The following is a 27571-nucleotide window of genomic DNA, read 5'->3' as shown; positions in this document are numbered from 1 at the left end:
TATGTTGTAGTTCTCTTTAACAGAGATTTGAATATTTTATTTTGGCAGCACCTGTAGCATGCGGAAGTTCCCCATGCCAGGGGACCCACACCACATCAAACCTGTGCCATAGCAGTGACAGGAGCCAAGCAGCAGCATGCCGGGTCATTAATGCTTTGAGCCACCAATGAAGTCCAGACTTGAACATTTTTTATCACTTTTATTCCTAAGTATTTTCTAATGAGATTTAAAAAAAAAAAAAAGAGTAAAGACTTGTGTCACTCTATCTTAATTTCCACAAATGACCTTATCCTCTTCAGCTGCAAAATCTCTTACACAATAGTCTTTAAGGAGTCTACACTCAGTTGGGAAAAAAGACTATAATACACAAAAATACTTAAATAGTTGGGTTAATGAAGTGGTGCTATGAATTTTTTCTTCCATAGTTTCTGAATTTTTTCTATCTTATCATTATATATTAAAAATATATTCAAAATATGAATGAGGAACCTGAAAAAGACAAAAAAAAAACTTATTCTTTCCATTCATAACTTCAGCTGCAGGTGTAACAGCAGGCATTTACATTCTCTAAGACATTTTGGTGTGTTAGTCACCCCAACAAATTTATAATGTTTTTGAATTTTTTTCCTACACTTTTCACTTCTACCTTTCATGGCATCTAGTACAGTATTACGAAAATAGTCAGTGCCAGGTAAATCCTTCCTCAGTGAGTTATCAGAGAAATTGAAAGACTCAGGGAAAAGATAGAGGGAAAGGGCTAAAAAATGTGATATGTCGGGAGTTCCTGTTGTCGCTCAGTGGTTAATGAATCCGACTAGGAACCGTGAGGTTGTGGGTTCAATCCCTGGCCTTGCTCAGTGGGTTGAGGATCCGGCGTTGCCATGAGCTGTGGTGTAGGTCACAGACGCAGCTTGGATCTGACATTGCTGTGGCTATGGCCTAGGCCGGCGGCCACAGCTCTGATTGGACCTCTAGCCTGAAAACCTCCATATGCCTCAGAAGCAGCCCCAGAAAAAGCAAAAAAAAAAATGTGATGTGGCATTTCAAAATAAAGTATGCACTGCCTTTTTTCCTACCTCCTTACTTTTTAAAAAATGTTCTTTTTTTAAAGAGCAGTTTTAGATACCCAATAAAATTGGGAGCAAGATACAGAGATTTCACATATACCCTTGCTCCCATTGATGTATAATTTCCCCCATTATCAACATCCCCAACCAGAGTGGTACCTTTGTTACAATTAATAAACCTACACTGACAGGTCATTATCACCCAGAGTACACAGGGTGTTGTACATTGTATAAGTTTGGACAAGTGTATAATGACATGCATCTACCATTATAATATCATAAAGCATCCTCTCAGTGCCCTACAATTCCTCTGTGTTGTGCCTTTTCATCCTTCCCTTCCCTGTCCTCAACCACTGGCAACCACTGATCTTTTTCCTGCATCCATAGTTTTGTCTTTTCCAGCAAATGTCATATAGCTGGACTCAGACAGTATGTCGCCTTTTCGGATGGGCTTCTTTTGCTTAGTAATATACATTTAAATTTCCTCTGTGTCTTTTCATGGCTTGATGGCTCATTTCTATTCTATTGTCTGGATGTACCACACTTTATTTATCCATTCACTTACTGAATGACATCTTGGTCACTTCCAAGTTTAAGCAATTACAATTAAGCTGTTACAAATATCTGTGTGCAAGATTTTGTGTGATTCTCTCCACTTTTTAAATCTTTCTCCTCTCTATTTCTAGTACCACTATCTTAATTCAAATCCTCATTACTTAGTTGCTTGAATAAAGAGATTTCATGCTAACTAATGAAACTGCCTTCACTCTTGCCTCACTCTTGTACCTCCTCCAAATTTCTGTTTAATGGATTAAAAACACTTTAAAAATTCTATTTAGGAGTTCCTATAATGGCTCAGTGGAAATGAACCTGACTAGTATCCATGAGAACACAGGTTCAATCCCTGGACTTGCTCGGTGGGTTAAAGATTCAGCATTGCCGTGAGCTGTGTATAGGTCATAGAACGCGGCTTGGACCTGGTGTTGCTGTGGCTGTAAGTGTAGGCCAGCAGCTATAGCTCCGATTCTACCCCTAGCCTGGGAACTTCCATATCAAGCCACTCCCTTCTGCTCTGCAAAAGTTCTTTAGATAAATCAGCTGATAGCCTTGGCAGGGGTAGGGGAGTGGGGATTGGGGGGGGGGGACGAGTGTTCCCTTGTATATGACTCTTTTTCTGTTGCCAACTTTAAAATTGACTTTTTAACTTTTGCCATTTTAATTATGTGTCTTGGTGTGGGTCTGTTTGAATTCATCTTATTTGGGACCTCTGTTTTTCCTGTACCTGACTATCCCTTTCTTTCTTTAAGTTTGGAAAACTATAATTTTTTCAAATACATTTTTGATACTATTCTCCCTCTCTTCCACTTTTGGAACCCCTGTCATGTGTAAACTGGCACATTTCTATATTATCCCATTGATCTTGTATGTTGCATTCACCTTTTTTATTTGTCTTCTGTCTGCTGTTCTGGTTGGGTGATTTCTATTTTTCTATCTTCCAGATCATTTATACATTCTTCTGCATAATTTAGTTAGCTATTTATTTCTTCTACAGTGCTTTTTTTTCCTCAGAAATTGAATTATCTATTTTTGATTGGGTCTTCTTTATAGTTTATAGTTCCTTGTTAAAATGGTCTGTGTTTAGATCAATTCTCCTTCTTAATAGGGTTAGGATTTTTATCATCAACTTTTTGAACTCTATGTCTAGTAAACTTTGTTTTATTATTTTTTCAGAGGTTTTCTCTTGCTCTTTCAATTGGGAGTAATTCCTCTGCCTTTTCATTTTATTTAACATTGTCTGTCCCTATGAATGTGGATGAAGCAGAGATCTATTGTGGTCTTGAAGGGGTGTTTTTATGTGGGAGCATCCTTATGTAGGCTGCATGTGCAAAGTCTTCAGGGCAAGGGCTGGATTTGATGTGGATGCCAACCACGTCTTTCTTCATGGTGTGTTAGCCACTATCACCTTGATGGGGCTGTGGCTGGTTTTGGAGGAGCCAAAGCCTATACAAGATGTGAGATGCGGCTTCCTTCTGATCTGTGGCAGAGGTCTCCCTATCAGGATGGTGTCTGTTCCCAAGGCGCTGAAGAAGAAACCCTGAGGTTTGGGCTCAAGCAGGCTCTGTTCCCCTAAAGTATATGCTTTTCCTTCTCCCCACACTGAAGCCTTTGCTTCAAAGGAGGGGAGTACTAAAGTAATTGAGGCTCATATGCATACAGAGTTCCGATGCACTGCCCATGTAGGCATCTGGGGCTCCACTGAGACACAGTTCGAGTTTGTGTCTTTTCCCCAGTTGTGGTCACCCTAGATGTAGCACAAAGTTGTGGTGTGGAGTCAGCAATGCTGGAGCATTCAGTCTGCTGAAACTGGAGGTCAGGGCAGTTGCAGCACTTCAGGAATTGAAGTGGCTGTGTTGCTATGAGAAGTTGGAGTACTTGTGGGGCACTTTTTGAGTTAAGTGCCAACAGTGACCATGGCTGCCCTACCTGGACTACACCACAGGCCCCCAGGCTACCTCTGCATCCATTGTTCAAGTCTCTTCCTAGGTCCTGGCCACCCTAGATCCAGTGCCAAGCTATGGTGTGGAGTGAGTGGGACTGAGGTGTTCACTCAGCTTAAACTGGGGAGTGTTACAATGAGGCAGTGGATCAGACCTCTCTCCACCCTGTCTGGGGGCAAGCCAGCAACTGAGTAGAGGATAGGCAGCCTTTCTATTTGTCCCAGCACTTCTCCAAGCAGCAAAAGAGGGCTAGTCTTCTCCACGTAGGACCCCAGGACTGAGTCCCCCAGTCTGTGGCTCAAGCCTACTCCTTTCCCAGGGTGAGTGTCCACCCATGCAGTCTCTTTCCTCTTAATCCCCTCTGAGGGGTGCAGGTTAAGACCTGATTTTTTTTTTTCTCATCCATCCTGATTTCATGGGAAACTTTCTTGCAACCTTGCTTATAGGAGTTCTTCTGTCAGTTTCCAGTTATCTTTCCTTGAGAATTGTTTCACATGTAAAAATATTTTTTTCAATTTAATTTTTAATTTTATATTGGAATATAGTTGATTTACAATGTTATGTTAGTTTCAGGTGTAGAGTAAAGTGATCCAGTTATACATATACATATATCCATTCTTTTGCAGATTCATTTCCCATATAGGTTATTACAGAACATTAAGTAGAGTTCCCTGTGCTATACAATACATCCTGTGGATTATCTATTTTGTATATAGCAGTGTGTGTATGTTAATCCCAAATTCCTGAATTATCCCCCCCCCCCCGCAACTTTTCCCTTTGGTAACCATAAGGTTTTTGTTTTTTCAAAGTCTGTGAGCCTGTTTATATTTTGTAAATGAGTTCATTTGTATCATTTTTAATTTTTTATTTATGTATTTTTTATGGCTGTACCCACAGTATATGGAAGTTCCCAGCACAAGGATTAAACCTGAGCTACAGCTGTAAACTATGCTGCAGCTGCAGCTGCAGCAACATTGGATCCTTTGACCCATTGACCCAGGCCAGAGAGTGAACCCACACCTCCACAGTGACCCCAGCTGCTGAGCTGGACTCTTAACTCACTGCACCAGAGCAGGAATTCCTATGCGATTGTTTTTTTTTTTTAGATTCCACATATAAGTGGTATCATATGATATTTGTCTTTCTCTGTCTGACTTACTACTTCACCTAGTATGATAATCTCTAAGTCCATCCATGTTGTTGCAAATGGCATTGTTTCATTCTTTTTATGACTAACATTCCACTGTATATATGTACCACATCTTCTTAATTTAGTCCTTAAAATGGATTAAAGACCTAAATGTAAGACTGGATACAATAAAACTCTCAGGGGAAAACATAGACAGAACACTCTTTGACATAAATCATAGCAATATGTTTTTTGACCCACCTCCTAGAGTAATGAAAATAAAAACAAAAATAAACAAATAAGACCTAATTGAAAGCTTTTGCACAGCAAAGGAAACCATAAACCAAACGAAAAGACAACTCACAGGATGGGAGAAAACATCTACGAATGAAGCAACTGACAAGAAATTAATCTCCAAAATATACAACTAGCCCATGCAGCTCAATATAAAAAAAAATGGGCAAAAAATATAAATAGACATTTATCCAAAGAAGACAGACAGATGGCCAAAAACACTTGAAAAGATGCTCAACATCATTAATTATTAGGGAAATGAGAATCAAAACTACAATGAGGTATCACCTCACACCAGTCAGAATGGCCAACAAGGGAGGTTGTACTAGTAAAAAATGTAAACTCTTATTAGAGTTCCTGCTGTAGTGCAGAGAGTTAAGGATCCTGCATTGCTGTGACTGTGGCATAGGTTACAGCTGCAGCTCAGATCTATCCCTGGTCCAGGAATTTAATATGTCACAAGTCCAGCTAAAATTATATATATATGCAATTGAAGAAAAGGTAAATACCAACGTGAATCACTTCTTGGTTCTTTCTCTGAGTCCAGTAAAGGTGAGCACCTAAAAAAAATAAAATAAAAAAAAAAAAATAAAAGTGAACTTATTTTCGGAATAGAAACAGACTCACAGACTTTGAAAAACTTACACGTTTACCAAAGGAGACAGGTAGGGAGATGGAGGGGGTGGACTGGAGGTTTGGGATGGAAATATTCTAATAAAATTAGGTTTTGATGATGGTTGTATAATAAAATTCATTGAATTATTATTTTTTTAAAAGGTGAACACTGAAGAGCCAACTACTAAGTAATTAGCACCAACGGGTAGCAACTCTTCCATTAAAATAGTTTAATGAAAATCTTGGACTGAGAAACTGTAGATTCAGTTTTCTCTATGATTACTCTTCCCTGTTCCCAAGAAAAATCAAGTTAGCCATACTTTACCTAGAATTACATGTAAACTCAAAATGCCATTAAAAAGCAGTCAGTATTCCAGAACACCACAAGATGGGGATGTTACTCCACTTAAAACGTCCTTTTTCTTGACACTTCATTTTCTTCAGAGAGCTTTATTTGTACTTTCTTTGTCCAAAATTAAGAAGTCAAGATCATCTATGGTTCTAAATGAAACCATCTATACAAAACTGTAACAATGACTTCCGGTTAAAAGGTGTCAGTGGAGTATGAGTTATGTTGTCCCTGCACTAGGGATTTCCATCTGTCTTTTGCATGCAGCTTCACTGTGGTGTGTGTGGTGTGTGTGGTGTGTGTGTGTGTGTGTGTGTGTGTGTGTGTGTGATCGTCCAGGTGTTTATTATCCTTTCCCTCTACTGCCCTGTTGTTCTACCTGTATGCCTTCTATTTGGTGCTTCTGTGTGTCACTGTAATTGTCACTGGCATTAAATTGTGTCTAGCTTATGATTACAACCCTAGTATCAAATAAATGTCTGCATTTTCTTTTTTTTTTTTTTTTAAGGCCACCCTTGAGGCATATGGAAGTTCCCAGTCTAGGGGTCGAATTGGAGCTACAGCTGCCAGCTTGTACCACAGCCACAGCAACACAGGATCTGAGGTACATCTGCAATCTATACCGCAGGTCACGTCAACATCGGACCTTTAACCCATTGAGTGAGGCCAGGAATCGAACCCACTGCCTCATGGGTACTAGTCAAGTTCGTTACCCGCTGAGCCACATGGGAACTCCCCATGTGATTTTTCTTATGAACATGTGGGTCTGCCGTCCTTTCCGTTTTTATTCTTCCTTATCTCTTCTGTTTTCCATTTAAAAAAAAATTCTGGAGTTCCCTTTGTGGCTCAGCAGTTAACTAACCCAACTAGGATCCATGAGGACATGGGTTTGATCCCTGGCCTTCCTCAGTGGGTTAAGGATCTGGTGTTGCTGTGAGCTGTTGGTATATGTTGCAGATGCAGCTCAGATCCTGCATTGCTGTGGCAGTGGTGTAGGCCGGCAGCTACAGTTCTGATTCCACCCCTAGCCTGGGAACGTCCATATGCTGTGAGTGCAGCCCTAAAAAAAACCCCCAAAAACAAAAAACCTTCTTAATACAGCAGAGTATCCAGGTAGTTCAAAAGCACTCTCAAAAATATTTCTTTCTTTTCCCTATCTTTGTCTCTCTTTTCCTGCTCCTATTTCCCTCACTAATATTTACTAATACTTGATATTTTTAAAAATTAGCTGTTATTTATTTATTTGTCTTTTTAGGGACACACCCGTGGAATATGGAGGTTCCCAAATAGGGGTCTAATCAGAGCTGTAGCCGCCTGCTTTCCCCACAGCCAATGCCAGATCTGAGCCGCGTCTGTGACCCACACCACAGCTCACAGCAATGCTAGATCATCAACCCTCTGATGGAGGCCAGAGATGGAACCCTCAACCTCATGGTTCCTAGTCGGATTCGTTTCTGCTGTGCCATGACAGGAACTCCCCCCAAATTAGCTAATAATAATAATAATAATAATAATAATAATAATAATAATAATAATAATAATATTGAAGTGTCTTAAGAAATGGGAAAACCCTTTACTTTTTTTTTATGTTCCCCTAGTGTTAGGTGTGTGTTTATCGATTTTTTTGTTGTTATTGTTCCTCTGGATGCCTTGCAATGGATACAAGAGGGGTCTCTTATTCAATTGAATTACATACTTTGTAGACCCTGACTTAAGTAAAAGAGAAAAATCTCATTTTGATCTACTAAACCAGTCAGAAATCACTGGTTTCAGGGAGAATTTAAACTGGTTTTCTCTGTAAAATTTTTTTTGCAAGAGGCTCAGTTACCTATTTTACCAAAATTTTATGTTTTTATCTAATGTGGAACTAAATTGCCTAATTCCACTATCAAGTTCAAGAAATAAATGTTTTCTTTTAAAAAATGAACCATGCTCCCTCTCACCACTCAAAGTTCTAGCTAACACAATAAAACAAGAAACAGAAATAAAAGCACACAGATTGAGTAGGAAGAAATAAAACTGGAGGCATTCCCGGTGTGGCACAGCAGAAATGAATCTGACTGGTATCCATGAGAATGGGGGTTTGATCCCTGGCTTCGCTCAGTGGGTTAATGATCCAGCATTGCCATGAGCTATGGGGCTGGTCATAGACGCAGCTTGGATTCCCCCATGCTGTGGCTGTGTACTGTGTACTGTAGGCCAGCACGAGTAGCTCTGATTTGACCCCTAGACTGGGAACTTCCATATGCCATGGGTGTGGCCCTAAAAAGGAGAAAAAATAAATAAATAAAACTGACTTTGCTCACGGATGACATGATTGTTTATGTACAAAATCTGAAAGAATCAACAAAAAATTATTGTAACTAATAAATGATTTTAGAAAGCTGTAGTACACAAGGTTAATATACAGAAATAAATTGCTTTCCCGTATACAAGCGATGATAGTTGAAATTTGAAGTTAGAAACACAACACCACTTACATTAGCACCAAAAAATAAAATACTTAGGTATAAACCCAATTAAAACATGTACAAGATCTATATGAGGAAAACTAATAAAAGAAATCAAAAAGATCTAACGAAACAGATATTCTGTGTTTAAGGATAGGAAGACTCAATATCATCAACATGTCCCTTCTTCCCAATGTGATCTGTAGATTCACTGAAATCTCAATCAGTATCCCAGCCAGTTATTTTGTGGATATTGACAAACTGATTCTATAGTTTATGTGAAGAGGCCCAAGACCCAGAATAGCCAGTCCAATACTGAAGCTGAAGAATAGAAAGAGAACTAACACCACATGACTTACTGTAAAGATATAGTAATTAAAAGACTGTGATCTTGGCAAAAGAATAGACAAACAGATTGATGGAAAAGAACAGGGAGCCCAGATGTACCCACACAAATACAGTCAACTGATCTTTGACAAAGAAGCAAAGACAATTCTCAGGACAGTCTTTTCAACAAATGGTGCTGGACCTACTGCACATCCACATTCAAAGAAATAAATCTAGGCAGAGACTTTGCAGCCTTTAAAAAGGAACTCCCTTGGGAGTTCCCGTCGCGGTGCAGTGGTTAACGAATCCGACTGGGAAGCATGAGGTTGAGGGTTCGATCCCTGGCCTTGCTCAGTGGGTTAAGGATCCGGCGTTGCCGTGAGCTGTGTAGGTCGAAGACGCAGCTCGGATCCCATGTTGCTGTGGCTCTGGTGTAGGCCGGTGGCTGCAGCTCTGATTTGACCCCTAGCCTGGGAACCTCCATATACCGCAGGAGTGGCCCTAGAAAAAGCAGAAAGACAAAAAAAAAAAAAAAAGGAACTCCCTTATGATGCTTTTTAATGGCTATTATTGAGAGTAGCTTTGTGAAATTAACTGAAGATCTAGTACAATATTTCAAAGAAAACTCTGCATAAGTTGCATACATCTAGGTAGTCATCTGAGGTACTATCATTTCTAAATTTTAAGAGATTTTATCACTAAACTTTTTCATTACCCACAGGGTCCATTCTGCTGTTGAATGTGGAAAACTCTAATGAACATGATCTTAATGTTAAAGATACAGTTATAACCCTAAATTCCTTAGCAATAGTTGAGTCATATAACATATCCTATGCTAATTAGCCTTATGTATATACCCTTTAAAAATTTTGTCACATAAATGACTGAATAAAAAAATGAAATGACTGAATGAAATACATGAATTTATATGGGGATTTTATAACAACTCATAATTTAGTACTTTCTATTGATTTCTCATTTTCAATTACAGCCAATAAAGTGTTTGGTATTTATTATTCCTCCTCTTTGACTTTACTGAGCAAAAAGATAATTAAAACCTCATCTACGAATTCTTTAATTACCGGGCTAAAAATTTTAAGAGTCAGAAGCTATAAATCTCAGTTCACATTTTAGTGAGAAACTCAGACAAATGGAGAGCTGTTGTCACAGATGTTTTAAGAATATAAATCTTATGATATTTGAATCAAAATGGAGTAGGAAGGTCCTGAACTCACATCCTCCATGGACATACCAAAATTCAACTACTTATAGATCAACTACCTGAGAAAGATTTGAATACTAGAATAAATTTTCTACAGCTAGTGATATAAAGAAAACGCCACATCAAGATGGAAGAAGGGCAGAGATGATGTCTCATTAGACACACACCCCCAGGATGGCAACCCACAAGCAAGAGGGATGTCACAACTGTGGAGGTACCTCCTGAGGAATAAGGAGCCTGCAGTCCACAATGGGCTCCCCAGCTGTTGGAGACCTGCACAGGAAAGACGAGCCTGGGTCCATGAATCACAGCTTGAAGAAGATCATCTTCAATCAAGTTTTATATCATGGCTAGATTAGAGAAACACATGTATTATGAGTCTCTAACATTCTGAGGTTAGATGCATTAGCTAGAGTTATCCAGATCAACAGTGATTGGAAATGTGGTGCTGCTCTGACAAAAATCTCAAATGCTTATAATTAAATTAGTGACCAGGAAGCAGTCATCAGGGAAATAACTAGCAGAGGCTAGTAAGATGGAATAGTGGTAAAAACATTTTTCAAGTTATTTCCCCTGGAGGACATTTGGCAATGACTGGAGACTAAAATATCATGAAAAATTTAGTTATTTTTTAAGACCAACTCAATTGTTATGACTTCACTCCTCATGTCAGATCACACTACTGTATGACACTCATATCAGAATTAGTCTTGTATTTGCACTTTGTCAGAATGTCATAATTCTTTTTAAAAAAATTTGTCTCCTGTTATCTCTCAAATGCAGTCTTACCATGTATCCCATATATTGCTTAGAATATGTCTTATACACAGAAAGCATACAGTTTGTGTTTGAGTACACAATTGTTGAATGAATGTACTGTTCTCCAAAGTACTGATTCCATGGTCCTTGACCTCAGTATTGAGACACATATCACAAAAATCACTTCCCAATATAACAAGTCTTATAGACTCTGAGGAGAGTTTTTACATTATTATTTACAGCAACTGCTACGCTTTGGGCATTCTTTCATATCCAACTTCTAATTGCATGAGACTAGTTACTGTGTTAAGTTGCCAGCAGCCTTAAATAAGTAAAACAGAGTACATTTATAAGCAGTGTAGTCAGTCTTAAGAGTTTGAATAATAGTCTTTTAGAGAGGTTAAGGGTTGGAACACAAACTAAATTTCAGTACTTGAGTGGCAACGAGGGTACCAAAACCAGAAACCACTATGGCTGTCCACAAGAAGTAATGACCAGAGGCAAGGGCATGTGTGTGCATCAGGAAAGGCTAAATAAGAAAGGAGATAGAATTATCTACCTTGCTATTTCGGACCAATAAAGACTAGCCTAATTTGGATTGTTAAAAACTCCTTAGCCCATCTGGTTGGCACTAACATTAGGATGTTAATGGACTGAAATCCTGCTTCTCAATTGAAGATACAAATCTGGACTTCTGAAGCAGGGTGACTGGAGACAGATTTGGAGTCACAAACATGCAGGTAACGGAAATGGGTGAAGTCACTCAGGAGCAGTAACGACCAAGAACAAAGAAAAGCTTAAAATGTAGAGGATACACAGAGGAGAAGCCACTGGAGGAATTAGTAAGCTAAATCACAGTGATCCCCTTACATAATCCATATCACATTATGTTGCTGTTTCATACAAGCTTACAATTAAATCAAATGGCTTTGTTTTTTCAAATACATTATTTTTCCACCTTGATTTCAAGATCCTTAAGGACATGAACCACTCTTCCCCTTCTTTATATTTTCCCAAACTCACATCCTCAGTAGTCTTAACCATATAGCAAGTTGCAATGAACTTCTGATTTGCTGAATTTAAACCTAGCAAAGAATTCTACTTCCTTCACCCATTTACCCCCCCAAAAGCCCTAATCTCTCATAAACTCCTGCAGGTAACCCTGCTCACACAACATTCTTGGCTACTAGGAGCATGGGTTTAGAGAAACAATGTGATGTAAGTTGGTTTTCTGGGGAATCTAGCAAAGCTCATCAATGGAAAAACCTGCTAAGACCAGACAATGTGACCATATGGCTAATTTCTTTTTTTTTTTTTTTCCCTGTCTTTTTGCTATTTCTTTGGGCCGCTTCCACGGCATATGGAGGTTCCCAGGCTAGGGGTCTAATCCGAGCTGTAGCCACCGGCCTACGCCAGAGCCACAGCAACGCGGGATCCGAGCCGCATCTGCAACCTACACCACAGCTCACGGCAACGCTGGATCCTTAACCCACTGAGCAAGGGCAGGGACCGAACCCGCAACCTCATGGTTCCTAGTCGGATTCGTTAACCACTGCGCCACGACAGGAACTCCCGGCTAATTTCTTAATGGAGAAATAGAAAGCAAATCAGCCTCTGGGAGGGCATTGAAGGAATAAGAATTGGAGACTAAGAATTTATGACTTTGGGGCAGATGTACCCAAACAGCTTCTGGTGTCATGCACCAAATGGTCCCAACTACTGATTGAATGCATTCAACTTGGAACTGACTTTCTAACATTCCACAGGTGACAAGGAGAAAAGCAGAAATTACAGGGACCATCTACCAATGAACAGCACATACTAGTAAGCCTGGGACTAGGAGACTGAAATGCATTTCAGTACAAAATAAACCTCCAAGCAGGCCACATATCCCTTTAATTTTTTTCTTCTCATCTAACCACCCTCTCTTGTATTTGAACCTAACTATTCTCTTCTCCATATCATCTTATTTGGGGGCTTAATTTTTTTTCCTTTTTGGTCTCTATGGGTCTGAGTATATCCATGCTCATGTGCCTCTGGCAGTAGTGTTTTCCAACAACTTTGGGCTAGCAAGACTTTCATGTTAGGACTATACTGTGCCAACTCTTTAATTCTCTTTGAGATTAGCTCATGAACTAAAGAGAAAGGTTTGCATAAAGTTTTCCCAATGGGGGGGTTTTAAATTGCTGGGAGTGAGAAAAGATCCTGAGCATGGCTAACCAGGAATCAGAAATTAGATGGTCCCAATTTCAAATGCTTGTTAGACTGTGGATAAACAGAGCTGAGACATCACAGAGTAATGAAAATGGAAGACTAACTCCATAAAAGGGTAAAAGGAAAGGGCAACTGCTGCCGTAAGTGCTCTGAAAAATAGATAAGTAAATTCAGACACCTGTGGCAGGTGGTGGAGGAAGGGTGCAGGGAATAAATGTTGAAGAGTGGAAAAGGTTAAAAGGTTAGCCTAGGTTGGATAAAATAAATGTATTCTTTGGCATCAATTACCTAGGTTTAAATTCTTACCTGTAGGCAAGTGATCTACAGCAATTAAGAGTTTGAACTGATCATCATTATTTCTAACTAGCTCATAATTTGAAGGTTATATGATATCAATATACTGCTTAGAACACATAGTATTTAGTGATTGGCAGCTTTTACAAATAAGTTTAAGGAGAAGGGTCTAAAACAGAACTTTTAGTCTACCGATATTGGCAGCTTTAGGAAAAGAGTGAATAGCTATAAACCAAAGAAAGAAGAGCAGTCTTTCACAGGATAGAAAGTCACAAGATTCACACTCAAGGTCACAAACAGTGAACCTTTTACTAGATATTAAAGTTTAAAAGCACAAACCTTAACATAATGTAATTTTACCACTAGGTGGCAATGGTATCGCTGAATTTCATGGACAAGGTTAATTTTAAAAACAGTAAGCAAATAAAGACAAAGTCAAAGGAGCTTTATGTACTACATATTTTCATTTTAAAAAATGAAAAATTCTTTTATACAATTTAACTTATAGCAGAATGTGTAGTTATCTAATTCAATATGTATGTTAATTTCTGAGGCTTTTTTCTTCTGTCTACTGAGGCAATTCATGCAACAAACACAATTTTTAAACAGTTCTCAAGATAATCCTTTTTTAAAAATTTAGACATGTATCATGAAGAAAACAAATCACGGAAAGCTACAAATATTTCTGAAGTTTTAGAATTTTAAGAAAGCCACTATAAAATGCAAAGTATTTAATGAAAAAGTTAAACTTTTTAAAAATAACTGATAGAGAAATATATATATATATATTTAATTTAGGGCCAAAACATAAAATAATATGTAGATACTTTGCTTTTAAATTAGAAATGAAATTAATATTCATATAGGTAAATTCTTTTCAATGTCTTGAATAAATCTATACTGTTAAGCAAATTTATCAAAATTCTGATAAATGAATTCTAGAATAATACCCTTTTACAAGTGTCAAAACAATAAATGATGAAATTCCTTAAAGTCTGGCATCTTCCATGATTATTTCTGCTTTCTTCATGAAACAGGTCATAATTTATGGCTTATTAAAAATAAGAATTTTATTATTTATTCTCACTTTTTTTCATATCAAAGAAGCTATGACAAACTTTCAAATTATAGACATTTTCAAGTACATAGTAAAAAAAAAAACTTACAAATACCCAAGATATTCCCTCACATATAGCTCATGTCACCACAGATAACATTATAAAACCTGTACTATAATTAGATGAATAAATAATAAACCTATACTGTTATCCAATTAATAATATAAGACCCAATTAAAATAAGTCTATTTATTCCCTTTGTATAAATAACCTAAAGCTCCCCAAATTTTCAACTCCGTTTTCTACAAATAGATCAGAATATCTTATATATCAGCTTTTCAATAGTTTCCTCACTAATTTAGCAATCACTTCCTATATTTACTTCACTTCCAGAAAAATCTCCCCTTCCCAAACAATTGTAAGAAAAGTATGATTTCTAAGTTATTAATTCATAGATCAGTTTCCTCTTCATTTTGAACTTCATTTTGAATTATTACAGAGTATCCTGAAATCTAACAATATAGATATTTCTCATTCTATCAGTGTACAAAACAGATAACCACTTAAGATGCTTAGCACAAGAAAAGATTACTATGGCAGCCCTCACAAATCAAGCAAAAGGTTTCAGGAAGTGCTCCATCTGTTCATTGTCACCTGTAACTTCTGCTTGAAACTTTAGGGAATGACACTGTAATGGAAGGGATAACTGTAGATCTACAAAAGTGAATACATATGGACGTGAATTTATACCTATAGAGAATTAGCTTCTGATTATCTGCACAAATAAAGGGGACAAGAGACAGATGCTGCAAAACACATAATCCTCGAATCACTTCAGATACATTTTTGTATTTGTATTTCACAGGACTGTGTCTGGGAATTCAGAACACAAATAAAAGCCGTATTGCAAAGAGGTTAAGAGTTACGAACACAATTACCAAAACAATGGTAATGTTGATATACCATTATTGACTTGAGTTTGTCATCTTCTGTTTATTTCTGATGGTGGCTCGAAGTTTACGAACCACCAGTCTATCTGGCAAAATCATATCACCTTGTTGTTCTAGATAATCCAATAAATTTTCAGTCCACTGGAGAGCGGCTGCGTGATTAATATGTTTCTCTGGAATCAGTTCTGTTTCCTCCTCCTCATTTTCACTGGATTCATCTGTTTGGCCTTGTGCTCTTCTGATGATTTCACTGTCAGTTAAGACTTCATAGCCTGGTTCAGTACTGTCCACGTCAAGCCATTTTTCAATGTTCTCAGTAGTCACATTTTCCAATCCTTTGGTGTGCTGTAAAATGGTAGCCACAGCAGCCACTGAGATATCTTCTTCATCAAAGTCCAGGCCTACTTTCTCCTCTATGGCAGGGAGAATCTTCTTCCATGCTCTGCTAATGGTAACTGGCTTTACTAAATTCCACGCCACTGCTATTTCATAAAGTGCATCTAGCAGAGTGAGCTTCTTCCAGAATGATTTCAGGTCATTGCCTTCTTCCAAGTTGTTTTGGAGAAGACCTGCACGATAGTTTCTCTTCAGTGTGGCTATGACTCCTTGATCTGAGGGCTGAATCAATGAAGCCACATTAGGTGGTAAATATTTTGCAAATATTTGGCCATCATCTGATCTCAGGACGTTTTCATTTGGATGTGTTGGTGAATTATCCAACAAGAGCACAGCCTTCTCCTGCAAGCCTTTGGATCTTAAGTGCTCCCGAACTTGTGGCACAAAGATCTTATCAAACCATTGTCGGAAAATTGAAAGATCCATCCATGCACCTTTTTGGCTAAAATAAGAGACTGGCAGGTTTGAAGTGTCAGTTGACTTGAAAGAGCGAGGTTTCTTTGCTTTCCCTACAACACAAAGTTTAAGTTTGTGTAAACCTGTTGCATTGGCACAACACATGACAGTGACTCTTTCTTCAACTGACTTGTGCCCAGGGACTGTGCATTTACCTTTGATTACTGAAGTTCTGGAAGGCAGGCATTTCCAAAACAGTCCAGTTTCATCTGCATTGTAGATTTGTTCTGGTTGCAAATTCTCTTGTTCAATAAAGTCGCGAAAGTTGTTACAAAAATCTTCCACAGCAGTCTCATCTCCGCTTAATCTTTCATTTCTAATATTTATCTCTCTAATGCTGTGTCGCTGCTTAAAACGTGTTAACCAACCGGCAGAGGGGTTAAAATCACCATCCATTCCCAAAGCATAAAAGAAGAACTCTGCCCTTTTTGCACAAATTGGCCCAGACACAGGATTCCCTTTTGCTCTTTGCTGGTTGAACCATTCTAGCATTGCTCTGTCTAGTTCCTCATACATGGATGGCTTCATAGATTTCCTCTTGGCCAGAAGACTTGTGGAATCAGAACTGCTTGCATAAGTTATAATCTTTTCTTTATTTTTTCTTATATCCCGTACTGTTGTCTCACCAATTCCATAAATCACTGCCAACTGCTTGGAAGAACCCCCATCTTCAAGTTTCTTTATTATATCAAGCTTATCTTTAATAGTCAACACCACACGCTTCCTCTTCCCTGACATGGTGAAGCTCTGGCACTCAGGTACTCGGCCCACACTTACACGGAAGCAATCCACAAAATCCTGCCTTTTCTCACAGACTCACTTTAAAACAGTCTTACACACTCGTTCTTTCAACCTCACCAGGAACCTGGTGGCCCAGACCTCGTCCCCTCTGGGCTTGGCTGGTAAACAGATGGCAGAGGACGATCAGAGGGGAGAAGTTTGAGGGAACAGGCCTTTAACTTTAAATGGGCAGTAGAAGAGGCCCCAAGTCACCGCGGATAATACGGATTACAAACATTTGTTTTATTCCCACAGTGGCCGCAAGAAAGACTACAGCCCCACAAGCCTCCTTCAGGCCCGGTACCAGGTCAACGACCGTCACTAACCCCTGCCACACCCCAAAGTTACGGTGGAGAGCGGAAGAGCCAGGGAGTCGGGACTGGCCCCCTTCTCCAGGGGGACGGCTACGTTTGATTCCTCCCCCAGCCGCCAGCCCCTTCCACTGCAAGCCCCACCTCCCCGCGCTGGGTTTACTGGGCCTGCATAGTCCCCCCGGTCCCACACAGCCCGCCGAGCCCCTCTCCCCACCTCAGTAGGAACCAGGACCCTGCACCGCTCCCTGCCTAACGCGCGGCGACCGCTCCTCCCCCAGCACACGCTCCCGGAAGACGCCCCCTCCCGCCTCCAGGCCCCGCCCCTAGCCCCTCCCAGAGGCGGGACTTCCCCCTGGTCCCCGGAAGGAGGAGGGGCGTCGCTAGTCGGAACTGGACACCTGGGCGGAGGCAGGGGCGGAGGCAGAGGCGGAGGAGGATTGAAAGGTGAGGGCGCGGGGACGACGCGGGGCCAGCTCGGGGCGGGGACTAGCTCTCGCTTGGGCTGCTAATGGTTTATTATAGGGGCAGGGGAAGCCACGCCTCCCCGCGGGCAGGGAGAGAAAATTCCCGCCGGCTCTCTCGGGATGGGCGGGGCGGCTCCTCTGCGCGCTTCGCTACATTCGCGTGCCGCTGGGGCTGAGCTTCAGTGGGTGGGGTGCCAGTTCCTGGCGCGAAGGGGAAGTGGGCAGGACTGATGCGCGGAGCCCGGGTGGTGGTTTCGCGGGTTTCTGGCCTTTACAGATTCTTGTTTGTTTTCTGCGGGGCGGGGGGGGCCTCACTCCTCTAAGATCTAGGGGTTTGTGACGTCCCGCGAACGTCATCGCGAAGCTCTCTCTGAGGGTCCCGTTTCCTAGCTACAGTGCCCCTTCCTCGTGAGCGCGAGGGGCGGACTAGCCGGAGTGCTGCGCCAGGTGTCTGTGTCCCGTCGAGGAACCAGGTTTGTAATCGTTAAAAAGACTCTGGTGTTAAACTCCCAGGAGGATCTTTTCCTTCCCCGGCCACTCATCCCTGCTGAATTTAGCGAACCATCCTCAGTATTACAGATTTTAATGAATATTTCTCTGTGCGAAATTGTGGAGTAGTAAACCTTGGTTCTAAATAGAGGACATTGGCTTTCCTCTCTTTATATGTTTCTTCATATTTTCCTATTTCTGTCTTGTGCTACCCTGGTTTCCAGCCAGTGGAAGAACTGTGATACATTATTCACGGCAATGTGATAACATTTAAAAAATCATATTCCGTAGCCTTAAAATCATGTGTTGTGCTGGCTTGTTTTCATGTCCCTAGTAGTTTCATCAGATTGTGAGCTCCTTGAGAGTAGAGACCGTGTTGTTGATGTTTTTTCTAGTAACGCCACAGCTCCAAGCGTGCGCTGGCACGTAGTATCCATTCAGTGACTATTTCCTTGGTTTGTTAAGGTTTCTTCTCCTAACTGGCATATAAAAGGAAACACTAAGGAGGGGAAATGTTTTACAAATAGAATGCATCCCTTCTAGTGGAATTTCAAGAAATGGCTGAGGGTTCCACTGCCCTTAATTTTTTAAGTGTAAACCACCACCTACATTGTTTATAGAGCAAGTCCAAGAATTAATCTTTTCTTGGGGATGAATTAACCTCCAAGTATAGAATAACGGATAGTTCTTCTGATATTTCTTCTAGAATAAAGTGTATTAAGGTGGCACCAAAGTACCCTTTTTAGTTGTAGAGTTACTGTGTTAGAGAAAGAACACAAGCCCTATGGATTATCACCTTTACATCCTTCGGCAGACAAAGTCTTAGGTGATTTTAACCCCCCGAAGCACAAAGATGTGATAGTATTGATCTTCATTCACTTATTTAATGCTTTCTGTTTGGAGTGTCTGTTTTTCTCTTTGCCTAAAGGTAAGTTATCATTAAAGAAGCTTGATTAAACTCTCATTTCAATATATTGAGTGTATACTCAGCATATAAAAAATTGCATCCATTTGCTTGGATAATTTTCTGAGTGAATTCTAATGATCAAAGGTGTCTTACCCATCAACCTAGCTTTGCCTTCTCATTTCCTCAGGTTCAGTTCACTCACCTTTCCCTCCATTATTCTTCTTACCTCCCCATCTCACCTAGTAAAAGTATCCACAATTTAAAAAGAGGAGCTACATATTCAAGTTATCTTCTTTTTCAGTAACAGAATTTTTGACATTATTGATATTATCAGCAATGTTGAAAAAAGAGAGACCCTGGAAATTTGGCAGTTGGCCAAATGAAACAATTTGTTTAAATAAAATTTGCCCCCTAATATATTCAATACTGGAGTTCCCATTGTGGCTCAGCATGTTAAGGACTCATGTTGTCTCTGTAAGGATGCACGTTCAACCCCTGTCCTCACTCAGTGGGTTAAGGATCTGGCATTGCTGCAGGCTGGCGTCATATCCGGAGTCACTGGATATGACTCTGATCCAGTGTTGCCATGGCTGTGGCACAGGCCTGCAGGTGCAGCTCCATTCAGCCCCTAACCTGGCAACTTCCATATGCTGCAGGTGCAGCTGTAAAAAGAAAAATTCAATACTGCAATTTTCCAAAATAAATTTTTTCTCATCAGACTGCCTTTCTTCGAAATCTTTACAACTCAGTGGAAATCCCTTAATTTTTGTGATCAGTATCATCAGTAAGATGGTAGAGGGAAGTTTGCAAATTTTCATCTTTTCTTTTCTTGGCTATTGGATAAATAATTTCCAGAAGTTTCTGGCTTAACTCATATGCACTAGAATTCAGTTACATAATTTAAAAAGCATGCTCTTAAACTCTTATTTAAATGATTTTAATGGTTATTTTCTGTAACTAAAATTTAGCATGAATGAGAGATAAAATAATGACTTTTTAAAGACATAACTTTTCCTACCTTGTACAAATATAATATTGGCAGCCGTCATTGTGTAGCACTGGACCGGGAATCAGGAGACCTGGTTTCTAATACCTGCTCTGTCGCTAAGGAGCTGTGTGATCTTTGGTAAGTCATTTAAACTCTATGTCCTTGGCTTTGATTTTTGTAACAATAGATCCTTCCTTCTAGAATCATTATCTCAGGATGTTAAAATATATTTGAAAATGCACTGAAAATTACACAAAGGATTTTTTTAATAGCTTAGCTGTGTAGTCATAGGTATTTGTATAGTGTGACATTCTTAATCATTTCTACTGTTGTCATAAGGCTCACCTCTTGTTATGATTAGTAACTATCTTTGCATATGGTAGAGTTTTGTAAGATAATCATCTAGTGTGTATGAAACTGCTCTTGAATATTAATAAAATCATCTTTCACGTTACTGTTCCTGCTGTCCATACTATAGTTATCTACTAAAGCCATGTTGTCATTAGTTTTTATAAACTTTTTTTCATTATTCCTCCTAATTCAGACAGATTTATAAAAAGCCTTACCTTATTATGGTGTAAAGCATGTACACAGCTTATGCAAATTTAGAACTGTATGTGCTTAAAAAATACTTCTTTGTACTGCATGGCTTCAAAATATAACCTGCCTAGTTTATCTGGTGCTTAATAAAAAGCAAAAAACAGTAATCTGTTTAAAACGTGGAAAGGAGGTGGCTCAGTGGTGAAGAATCCGACTAGGAACCATGAGGTTGCGGGTTTGATCCCTGGCCTTGCTCAGTGGGTTAAGAATCCGGCATTGCCGTGAGCTGTGGTATAGGTTGCAGAGGCGGCTTGGATCCTGTGTTGCTGTGGCTTGTGCGGCCCTAGAAAAGGCAAAAAGACCAAAAACAAAACAAAACAAAAACTAAAAAACCTGGAAAGGAAACTGGGTGGACTTATTATGAAGCAGTATGGTATACAAAATAAACAAACAAACAAAAAACAACTTTGAAGAATAATACAGAGATCTTAAAAAAGAATAATTTGACCACACACAGTTTTATTCTTTGCTGGTTTTAATATAAAACTTCTGTAAGATGCAACCTAAGTAGAATGTCAAATAGAATATTTGGTTTATGGGCTAGGATTTGTTAGATTGCTATTACAATGCTGAGTATATCTAGTAGTAGTTATTGTCATAAGGTTGCTTACATTATACTTTCTGGTGTGAGGAGTTTCTGTTGTGGCTCAGCAGTAACAAACCCTACTAGAATCCATAAGGATGCGGGTTAGATACCTGGCCCTGTTCAGTGGGTTAGGGATCCCATGTTGCCGTGAACTGCGTTGTAGGTTGCACATGTGGCTCAGATCCTGTGTTGCTGTGATTGTGAGCAGGCCTGTAGCTGTAGCTCCGATTTGACCCCTAGCCTGGGAATTTCCATATGCCGCATGTGTGGCCCTGTTGTTCTGACTTTACATGAGTTGTTACCATTATAGAAGTAGTCACATTGCCTTATAAATATAACAGAATTTGTATAATCAGTTGGGTTGTATCTGCTCTCCACCACAAAAAAAGTAATCATCTTAGGAAGCGGTAAACTTGGTTCAATAATGCTGCCATTGCGCCATTGCTCAAAAATTTTTTTGGATTCTATTATTGGAAATACCATCAGAGTTTGCAGCACATTTAAAAACTATCTTTAAAGGTAGTTAATCTTCATCTTTTAAAATTGGATTTCATTTCTGAAATGAAATGCTAGCAGTGCCATATAATGAAGACAAGTGAATAAAGTTGATATTTAAACCTCCCTTTGGGAATAAAAATGAAGTATAATTCTCATATTTTTGATACTATGGTTTATAGAAAATTACCAGAGTATTCTGTACCATGGTGGAAATATTGGAACAATCAGCCTCATAAGGTTATTTCTTTAAAGCTGATAGCACTCAATTGAGTACATAAATTTTTCTGTGCATGTTATGAGATCAGTCTCATTACATTGTGATCATATTTCTATTTTCCTTAGGAACCACAAAGTACATATGTTTTACGGTTCTTCTAGTTATCTTGTCTCTTATTCTTCCTTTACTGTATACTTGTGATAATTTTGGTGGAGTTCACCCTTTTCTGAATCAGAAACTTGGAGCATTTGTTTTCCTTCCCAATGCCATGCTTTGCTTCACCATGAAACTTTTGTTTTTCCACCTGACTGTGCTATTGGATTGTTAGTAAGTTTTCTATTGAAGAATATTGTATCTTTAACTTTGAGTGATTTAAAGCCATTGCCATTTTACTAAAGTATATAGAGGCTACAATCTTATTGGATATCTCGGTTTCACACTGTTATCTTTTTTTATGTCAATTAATACTTTATAACTTTCTTCATACAAATTATTAATCCTTTATGTTATAATTCATGTCATTTTTCTATTCAGAATCCTTCTTTACTTATGGGAGGAATCATTTTGTAATCCTTTCCTGCTTTTATTTACCTCTTTTTTTCCATCATAAAGCCTTTTTTCACATTTTTTTTGGTCACAGTTACTAAACACAGTGTTCATTTTCTGTGCCAAAATTTTGACTTTACCATTTTTTCTTGCCTAAAACCTTTTTTCTTTCAATCTTTCTGTTCAAATATAACCAGTTCTTCAGAGGTCTGTCAGATCATATCTGTCCAATAAAATCTTCAGTGAAATGCTTGCTGTAGTGATCTTCCTGCACTTTTATCACAGTTTTTTTAAGTTTTTTTTTTTTAATCATTCATTTGGTCCTAAATGAATACTACCTTGCATTTTTCACAATTGTATGTTTCTATATTTAATTTTTAACCATGGGTAGTAATTGTCTAAAGAATAGGACCATGATTTTTGTGTGAACCTCTTTTAGCACAACATACAGCATAATTCAGAATAGATGTTCATATGATTTCATAGTTGTTCAATAAATTATTTTTTAAATAGGTGTTCTGCCATCTTCACTCAGATATTTCATGTGATTTTTATCGTTGTGAACCATTTAATAACACCAAATAAATATAGTTTGTACCATAAATGTATTCATTATTGTAATCTGGTTGTCATTATTATATTCCTAATAACTTTATTTTGTAGAAGCTTAAGTGAAAATGGTGCATGTTAGAAGATGTGAAACAAGGAAAAGTTCTAAAACTCAAGAGTGTGAACAGAAATCTCGGGTTGATTGGAGGCGGACTAAAAGAAGTAGCCTCTCACAATTATGTGATAGTGATGACGAGCTTGAGAGTGATGACGAGTTTGATAGTGATGAAAGTGTTGACAATAATGCAAGTATTGACAGTGATGAAGAACTTGATAATAGCAAGGGGCTTGATGGTATTAAGAAGCCAGAAAATGAAAGCGAGCTTAAATTAATTAAAGTTGAAAGTGAAGGGAACAACAGTGAGCATCTCATTAACACTAGCAACACTTCAGCATATGAGGAAGAAAAGAACAAAACCAAACATGAAAGTATTAACTTATCAGATCACAGAGAACATTCAAGTCAAGAGGAGGATGATCTCAACATACACACTGGACAAATAACAGAGGAGGATTTAGAAGAAGAACACATCAAGCGAGGGAAGAGAAAAAGGATCTCCTCGGTGATGTATGACAGTGATGAGAGTGACGACAGTGATATCCTAGTTAGAAAAGTGGGCATTAAGCGTCCACGTAGAGTAGTTGAAGACGAATGTTCTTCAGTGGAGATGGAGCAAAAAAACCCTGAAAAAGCATTAGCCTCAAAAAAGCAAGAACAGCTCCAGAAATTGAAAGAACTCTCAAAACAACGATCTCGTCAGAGACGCACTAGTAGTAGAGATTTTGAGGTGTGTTATGTTTTATTGGTTTTGTTACTGTTTTAAAATTTTTATTTAAATTATCTAATTTTTATAAAAACCAAGGTGCTGTGTCTGTTCTATTTCGCAATAATTCTAGAATTTATTTTTTAATCAAGTATCTTTGCATATGTTTGATTGTATCTAATAATATTATTTTATTATGAGCTTGTTCCTTTACCCTTTTTTTTTTTTTTTTTTTTGCTATTTCTTGGGCCGCTCCCGCGGCATATGGAGGTTCCCAGGCTACGGGTTGAATCGGAGCTGCAGCCACCCGCCTACACCAGAGCCACAGCAACGCGGGATCCAAGCCGCGTCTGCAACCTACACCACAGCTCATGGCAACGCCGGATCGTTAACCCACTGAGCAAGGGCAGGGACCGAACCTGCAACCTCATGGTTCCTAGTCGGATTCGTTAACCACTGCGCCACTATGGGAACTCCCCCTTTACCCTTTTTTAAAATTGAAAGACTATTTGTTTTGTATGGTCTTTCCAGTTTTTAACTTTTACTTGTAATCTTAATGTCCATTTTAAACATTTAAAAACACTTTCCAGAGCATATTATCTTCTTTCTAATTTTAGAAATTCAAATTTAACCTTAAAATATGAAATTAATTTATATGATAATTTTTTGTTTCAGATTTAATCTTTTAATTTCACATCCATATTAAGAATTATAAAGGTATAGTTTTCTAAAAGATCTATTTTAATTTAATTAGGACTCTGAAAAGGAATCCTGCTCAAGCAGTGATGAAAATGAGGAGGAGGAGGAGAATTATGATGAAGATGGAGATGATTATATCATTGATGACTTTGTAGTGAAAGATGAGGAAGGTGATGAAGAGAACAAAAGCCAACAAGGAGAAAAATTGACCACGTCACAACTGAAATTAGTAAAACAGAATTCTCTTTGTAAGTTAAATATCAAGAGAATGTTTGATGATATATTACAAATATCAAATCAGCCTTTTATTATCATATTCTCTAAATCATTGATTAGGAACTTTGCTTTTGTTTTCAGGTTACATTATCTATCTAACAATAGTTTATTCTAGTGGTTTTAGAAACCCTTTGCACTCTTAAAAATTACTGAGGACCCCAAAGACTTTTTGTTTCTGTAGGTTATAGCTGTCAAGATTTACCATTGTAGAAATACAAAGAAATTTAAAATATGTTTATTAATTAACTGATTTAAAATAAGTCGTAATGTGATAAACTCATTACATGTTAACATAGATAGGTAACATTTTTTATGAAAAAGAACTATTTTCTCAAAAAATGAGAAGAGTGACATTGCTTTAAATTTTAAAAAATATATTTAATGTCTAGCTTAATAGAGGGCAGCTGAGTTCTTCTATCTGCTTTTGCATTCAGTCTGTTGTGATATTTTGGTTTAGATAAAAACAATTTTGTTTCACAGATAGGCAGCTGGAAAAAGGGAGGAGTATTTATAAAGCATTTTCAAAATAATTGTGGATATTCTCATTGGACACCACACCAAAATTCAACAAGTGATAGTTTCTTAAAGGTTAGTCACAGTATGGAATCTGAAAGTGTATAAATGAACTTTTAGTACGTAAGTTACATTCCATTGATCTGTCTTAAACAGTTTTTTTTTGTCTTTTTGTCTTTTTAAGGCCACACCCACAGCATATGGAGGTTCCCTGGCTAGGGGTCCAATTGAAGCTGTAGCTGCGGCCTATGCTAGAGCCACAGCAACGCCAGATCCAAGCCAGGTGTCTGCGACCTACACCACAGCTCACGGCAACGCCATATCCTTGATCCACTGAGCGAGGCCAGGGATCGAACCCTCAAGCTCATGGTTCTTAGTCGGATTCGTTTCTGTTGCGCCACTATGGAAACTCCTGTCTTATAGTTTGAATGGATCTTTTATCTTTGATTTTATAATATCATAACATCGGTCATTTGGAAAATGCTGGTTCACTGAGTTACTCAGATCTTCCAAATTTTGATGCATTTCATTATACAATATTTTAGAAATCACATTCATTAATATCACCACCAATATCATCAGAAAATTCTTTAGGTATTGGGAAGTTGTCAAGCACCCAGTAACAATACAGGTTTTTCAAAATTCGAATTTCTACTCAAAAATCTGGTTTTTATGTTCGACAACAGATGTTGTGAGTTGTTCTTGAAACAACAGATTCCCTCTTTTCATTTTTGACGGAATATTTGACAAATGCCTAAATAACCATAGTTGGTCAATAATACTTTCAAGTAAACAAAGTGTTTCAAGTAAACATGACAAATGAGGCTTTTTCAGTTCCCAGCTCAGTTTTTCCTCACAGTACAATAGATCATAACTTGATATGCAGCCCAAGTGCTTTACCCGTAATTCCCATTTTCATCTCAGTGAGTACTTATGTATAAAGATGTATACTCACGATTCAAGGTTTAATGAAACTGATAATTTTTATTCATCGAGGACATTCCTTAGGGAAAGTAGCGCTTTTCATTGAATATATAGCAATGATGACTGTAATAATTAATAGTAGTTTGGTGCTATGGCTACAATTCTTGTTAAGGGGCCAGCTGCCTTATCTATAGTTACTTTTTCATCATCAGTGAAAATGTCAACATGATGAACCAGCATTTAATTATCTTAGTGTTATTACTTTGATCTTATTGATCCTCTTAAGTGGACTTGGAGCCTTCCAGGGGTCTACAGACCACACTTTGAGAACCACTGGTGTTATCCAGCCTTTTGAAATGTCATTCGGTGAAACCTGTCAGGAAATTAGAATGTTTTATATAGTTAAAAAAAAATTAAATAATAGGACTCTGAAAATTTAGGATGTATTTAAATACACATTCTTTTTCTGATCCCTGTAATTGTATATGAATTTAAAGCCTGTTTTTATGGTGTTTTACACCTCCAGTAGAAACAGGATGTTGGATGAAATGGAATAATGCATTTTTCCAAGAAGATTTAAAAGGAATATTTACTAAAGTTAAATGTAGTATAGATCAATTTAGATACCATGATTTATATAAAAAGTGGATTGAGTTATGAATCAAATTTCAAGTAATTTATCAGTTTCAGAGATGCCAATGATAGGCTTCTATATACTGAAAGTTAGTGACTGTTATCTTTATATTAATAGGCACTGGTTCACCTGACATCTAGACATTTGAATATCAGAGAAACTCAATTAGGAAGTACTCCGTCATTCTGGATATTAATATCTAGAATGTGATAGAACATTTACTGAGAGATACCTACCCATGACCACTCCTGGCTAATTAATGAAGATAAAAGTCCTGCACATGTGAACTATTTTAACTTTCTTCTCTATCCTGCAGTTACTTGCTTACTTTTGTCTTTTTAAGGGCAGTTTTAGATTTACTGAAAAGTGGAGTGGAAAGTACAGAGAGTTCTGTGTAACCCTTTAGCACGATTTCCCTGTCACTGACTTCTTGAGTTAGTTTGATACCTCTGGTGCAGTTGATGGAGCCATTATTGGCACATTGTTAACTGTGCCTCATAGTTTACATCAGGGATCACTCTTTGTGTTGTACATTCTGTGGGTTTGAGAAATGTATAGTGATGCAGCAGGTATCCACCATTATAGTATCATACAGACCAGCTTCACTGTCCTCAAAATGCCTTGTTCTCCACCTGTTCATCCTTTCTTCCTTCCCACCCTGGAACCCCCAGCAACCACTGATCTT

The 27571-nt window shown here is 38.4% G+C and overlaps 2 protein-coding genes and 1 long non-coding RNA gene across 9 annotated transcripts in view; 1 reads left to right on the top strand and 2 right to left on the bottom strand.

Annotated features, from left to right (window-relative positions):
* Window positions 1–5377: 5377 nt before the first annotated feature.
* On the bottom strand, window positions 5378–17445 carry LOC125111526 (uncharacterized). Its single transcript, XR_007130875.1, has 3 exons — window positions 17387–17445; window positions 10170–10301; window positions 5378–5548 (listed from the first exon to the last, which is right to left on the bottom strand). It is a non-coding gene; the product is annotated as an uncharacterized LOC125111526 (long non-coding RNA).
* Window positions 14042–17415, bottom strand: JRKL (JRK like). Its single transcript, XM_047753486.1, has one exon. The coding sequence runs from the start codon at window positions 16814–16816 to the stop codon at window positions 15242–15244; it is 1575 nt and encodes a 524-aa protein (XP_047609442.1). The 5' UTR covers window positions 16817–17415; the 3' UTR covers window positions 14042–15241.
* A 106-nt stretch (window positions 17446–17551) lies between the features above and the next one.
* The window catches only part of CCDC82 (coiled-coil domain containing 82), a 31361-nt gene continuing 21341 nt past the window's right edge, over window positions 17552–27571 (top strand). For 2 of the 7 annotated variants that reach the window (XM_047752320.1, XM_047752319.1), the window contains exons 1-4: window positions 17661–18109; window positions 20075–20158; window positions 23131–23864; window positions 24595–24787. In XM_047752320.1, the coding sequence (XP_047608276.1) occupies window positions 23145–23864; window positions 24595–24787 (913 nt within the window). In that variant the 5' untranslated portion in view covers window positions 17661–18109; window positions 20075–20158; window positions 23131–23144. Of the gene's footprint in view, window positions 17617–17658; window positions 18110–20074; window positions 20159–23130; window positions 23865–24594; window positions 24788–25295; window positions 25404–27571 lie in introns of those variants that run through there. The other 5 variants (XM_047752316.1, XR_007130701.1, XM_047752321.1 and 2 more) reach the window with 5 other exon arrangements.

The sequence above is a fragment of the Phacochoerus africanus genome, chromosome 11 (genome assembly GCF_016906955.1).
Source record: "Phacochoerus africanus isolate WHEZ1 chromosome 11, ROS_Pafr_v1, whole genome shotgun sequence".
Lineage (NCBI taxonomy): Eukaryota > Metazoa > Chordata > Mammalia > Artiodactyla > Suidae > Phacochoerus > Phacochoerus africanus.
This window is presented reverse-complemented; position numbering and strand designations above follow the sequence as displayed.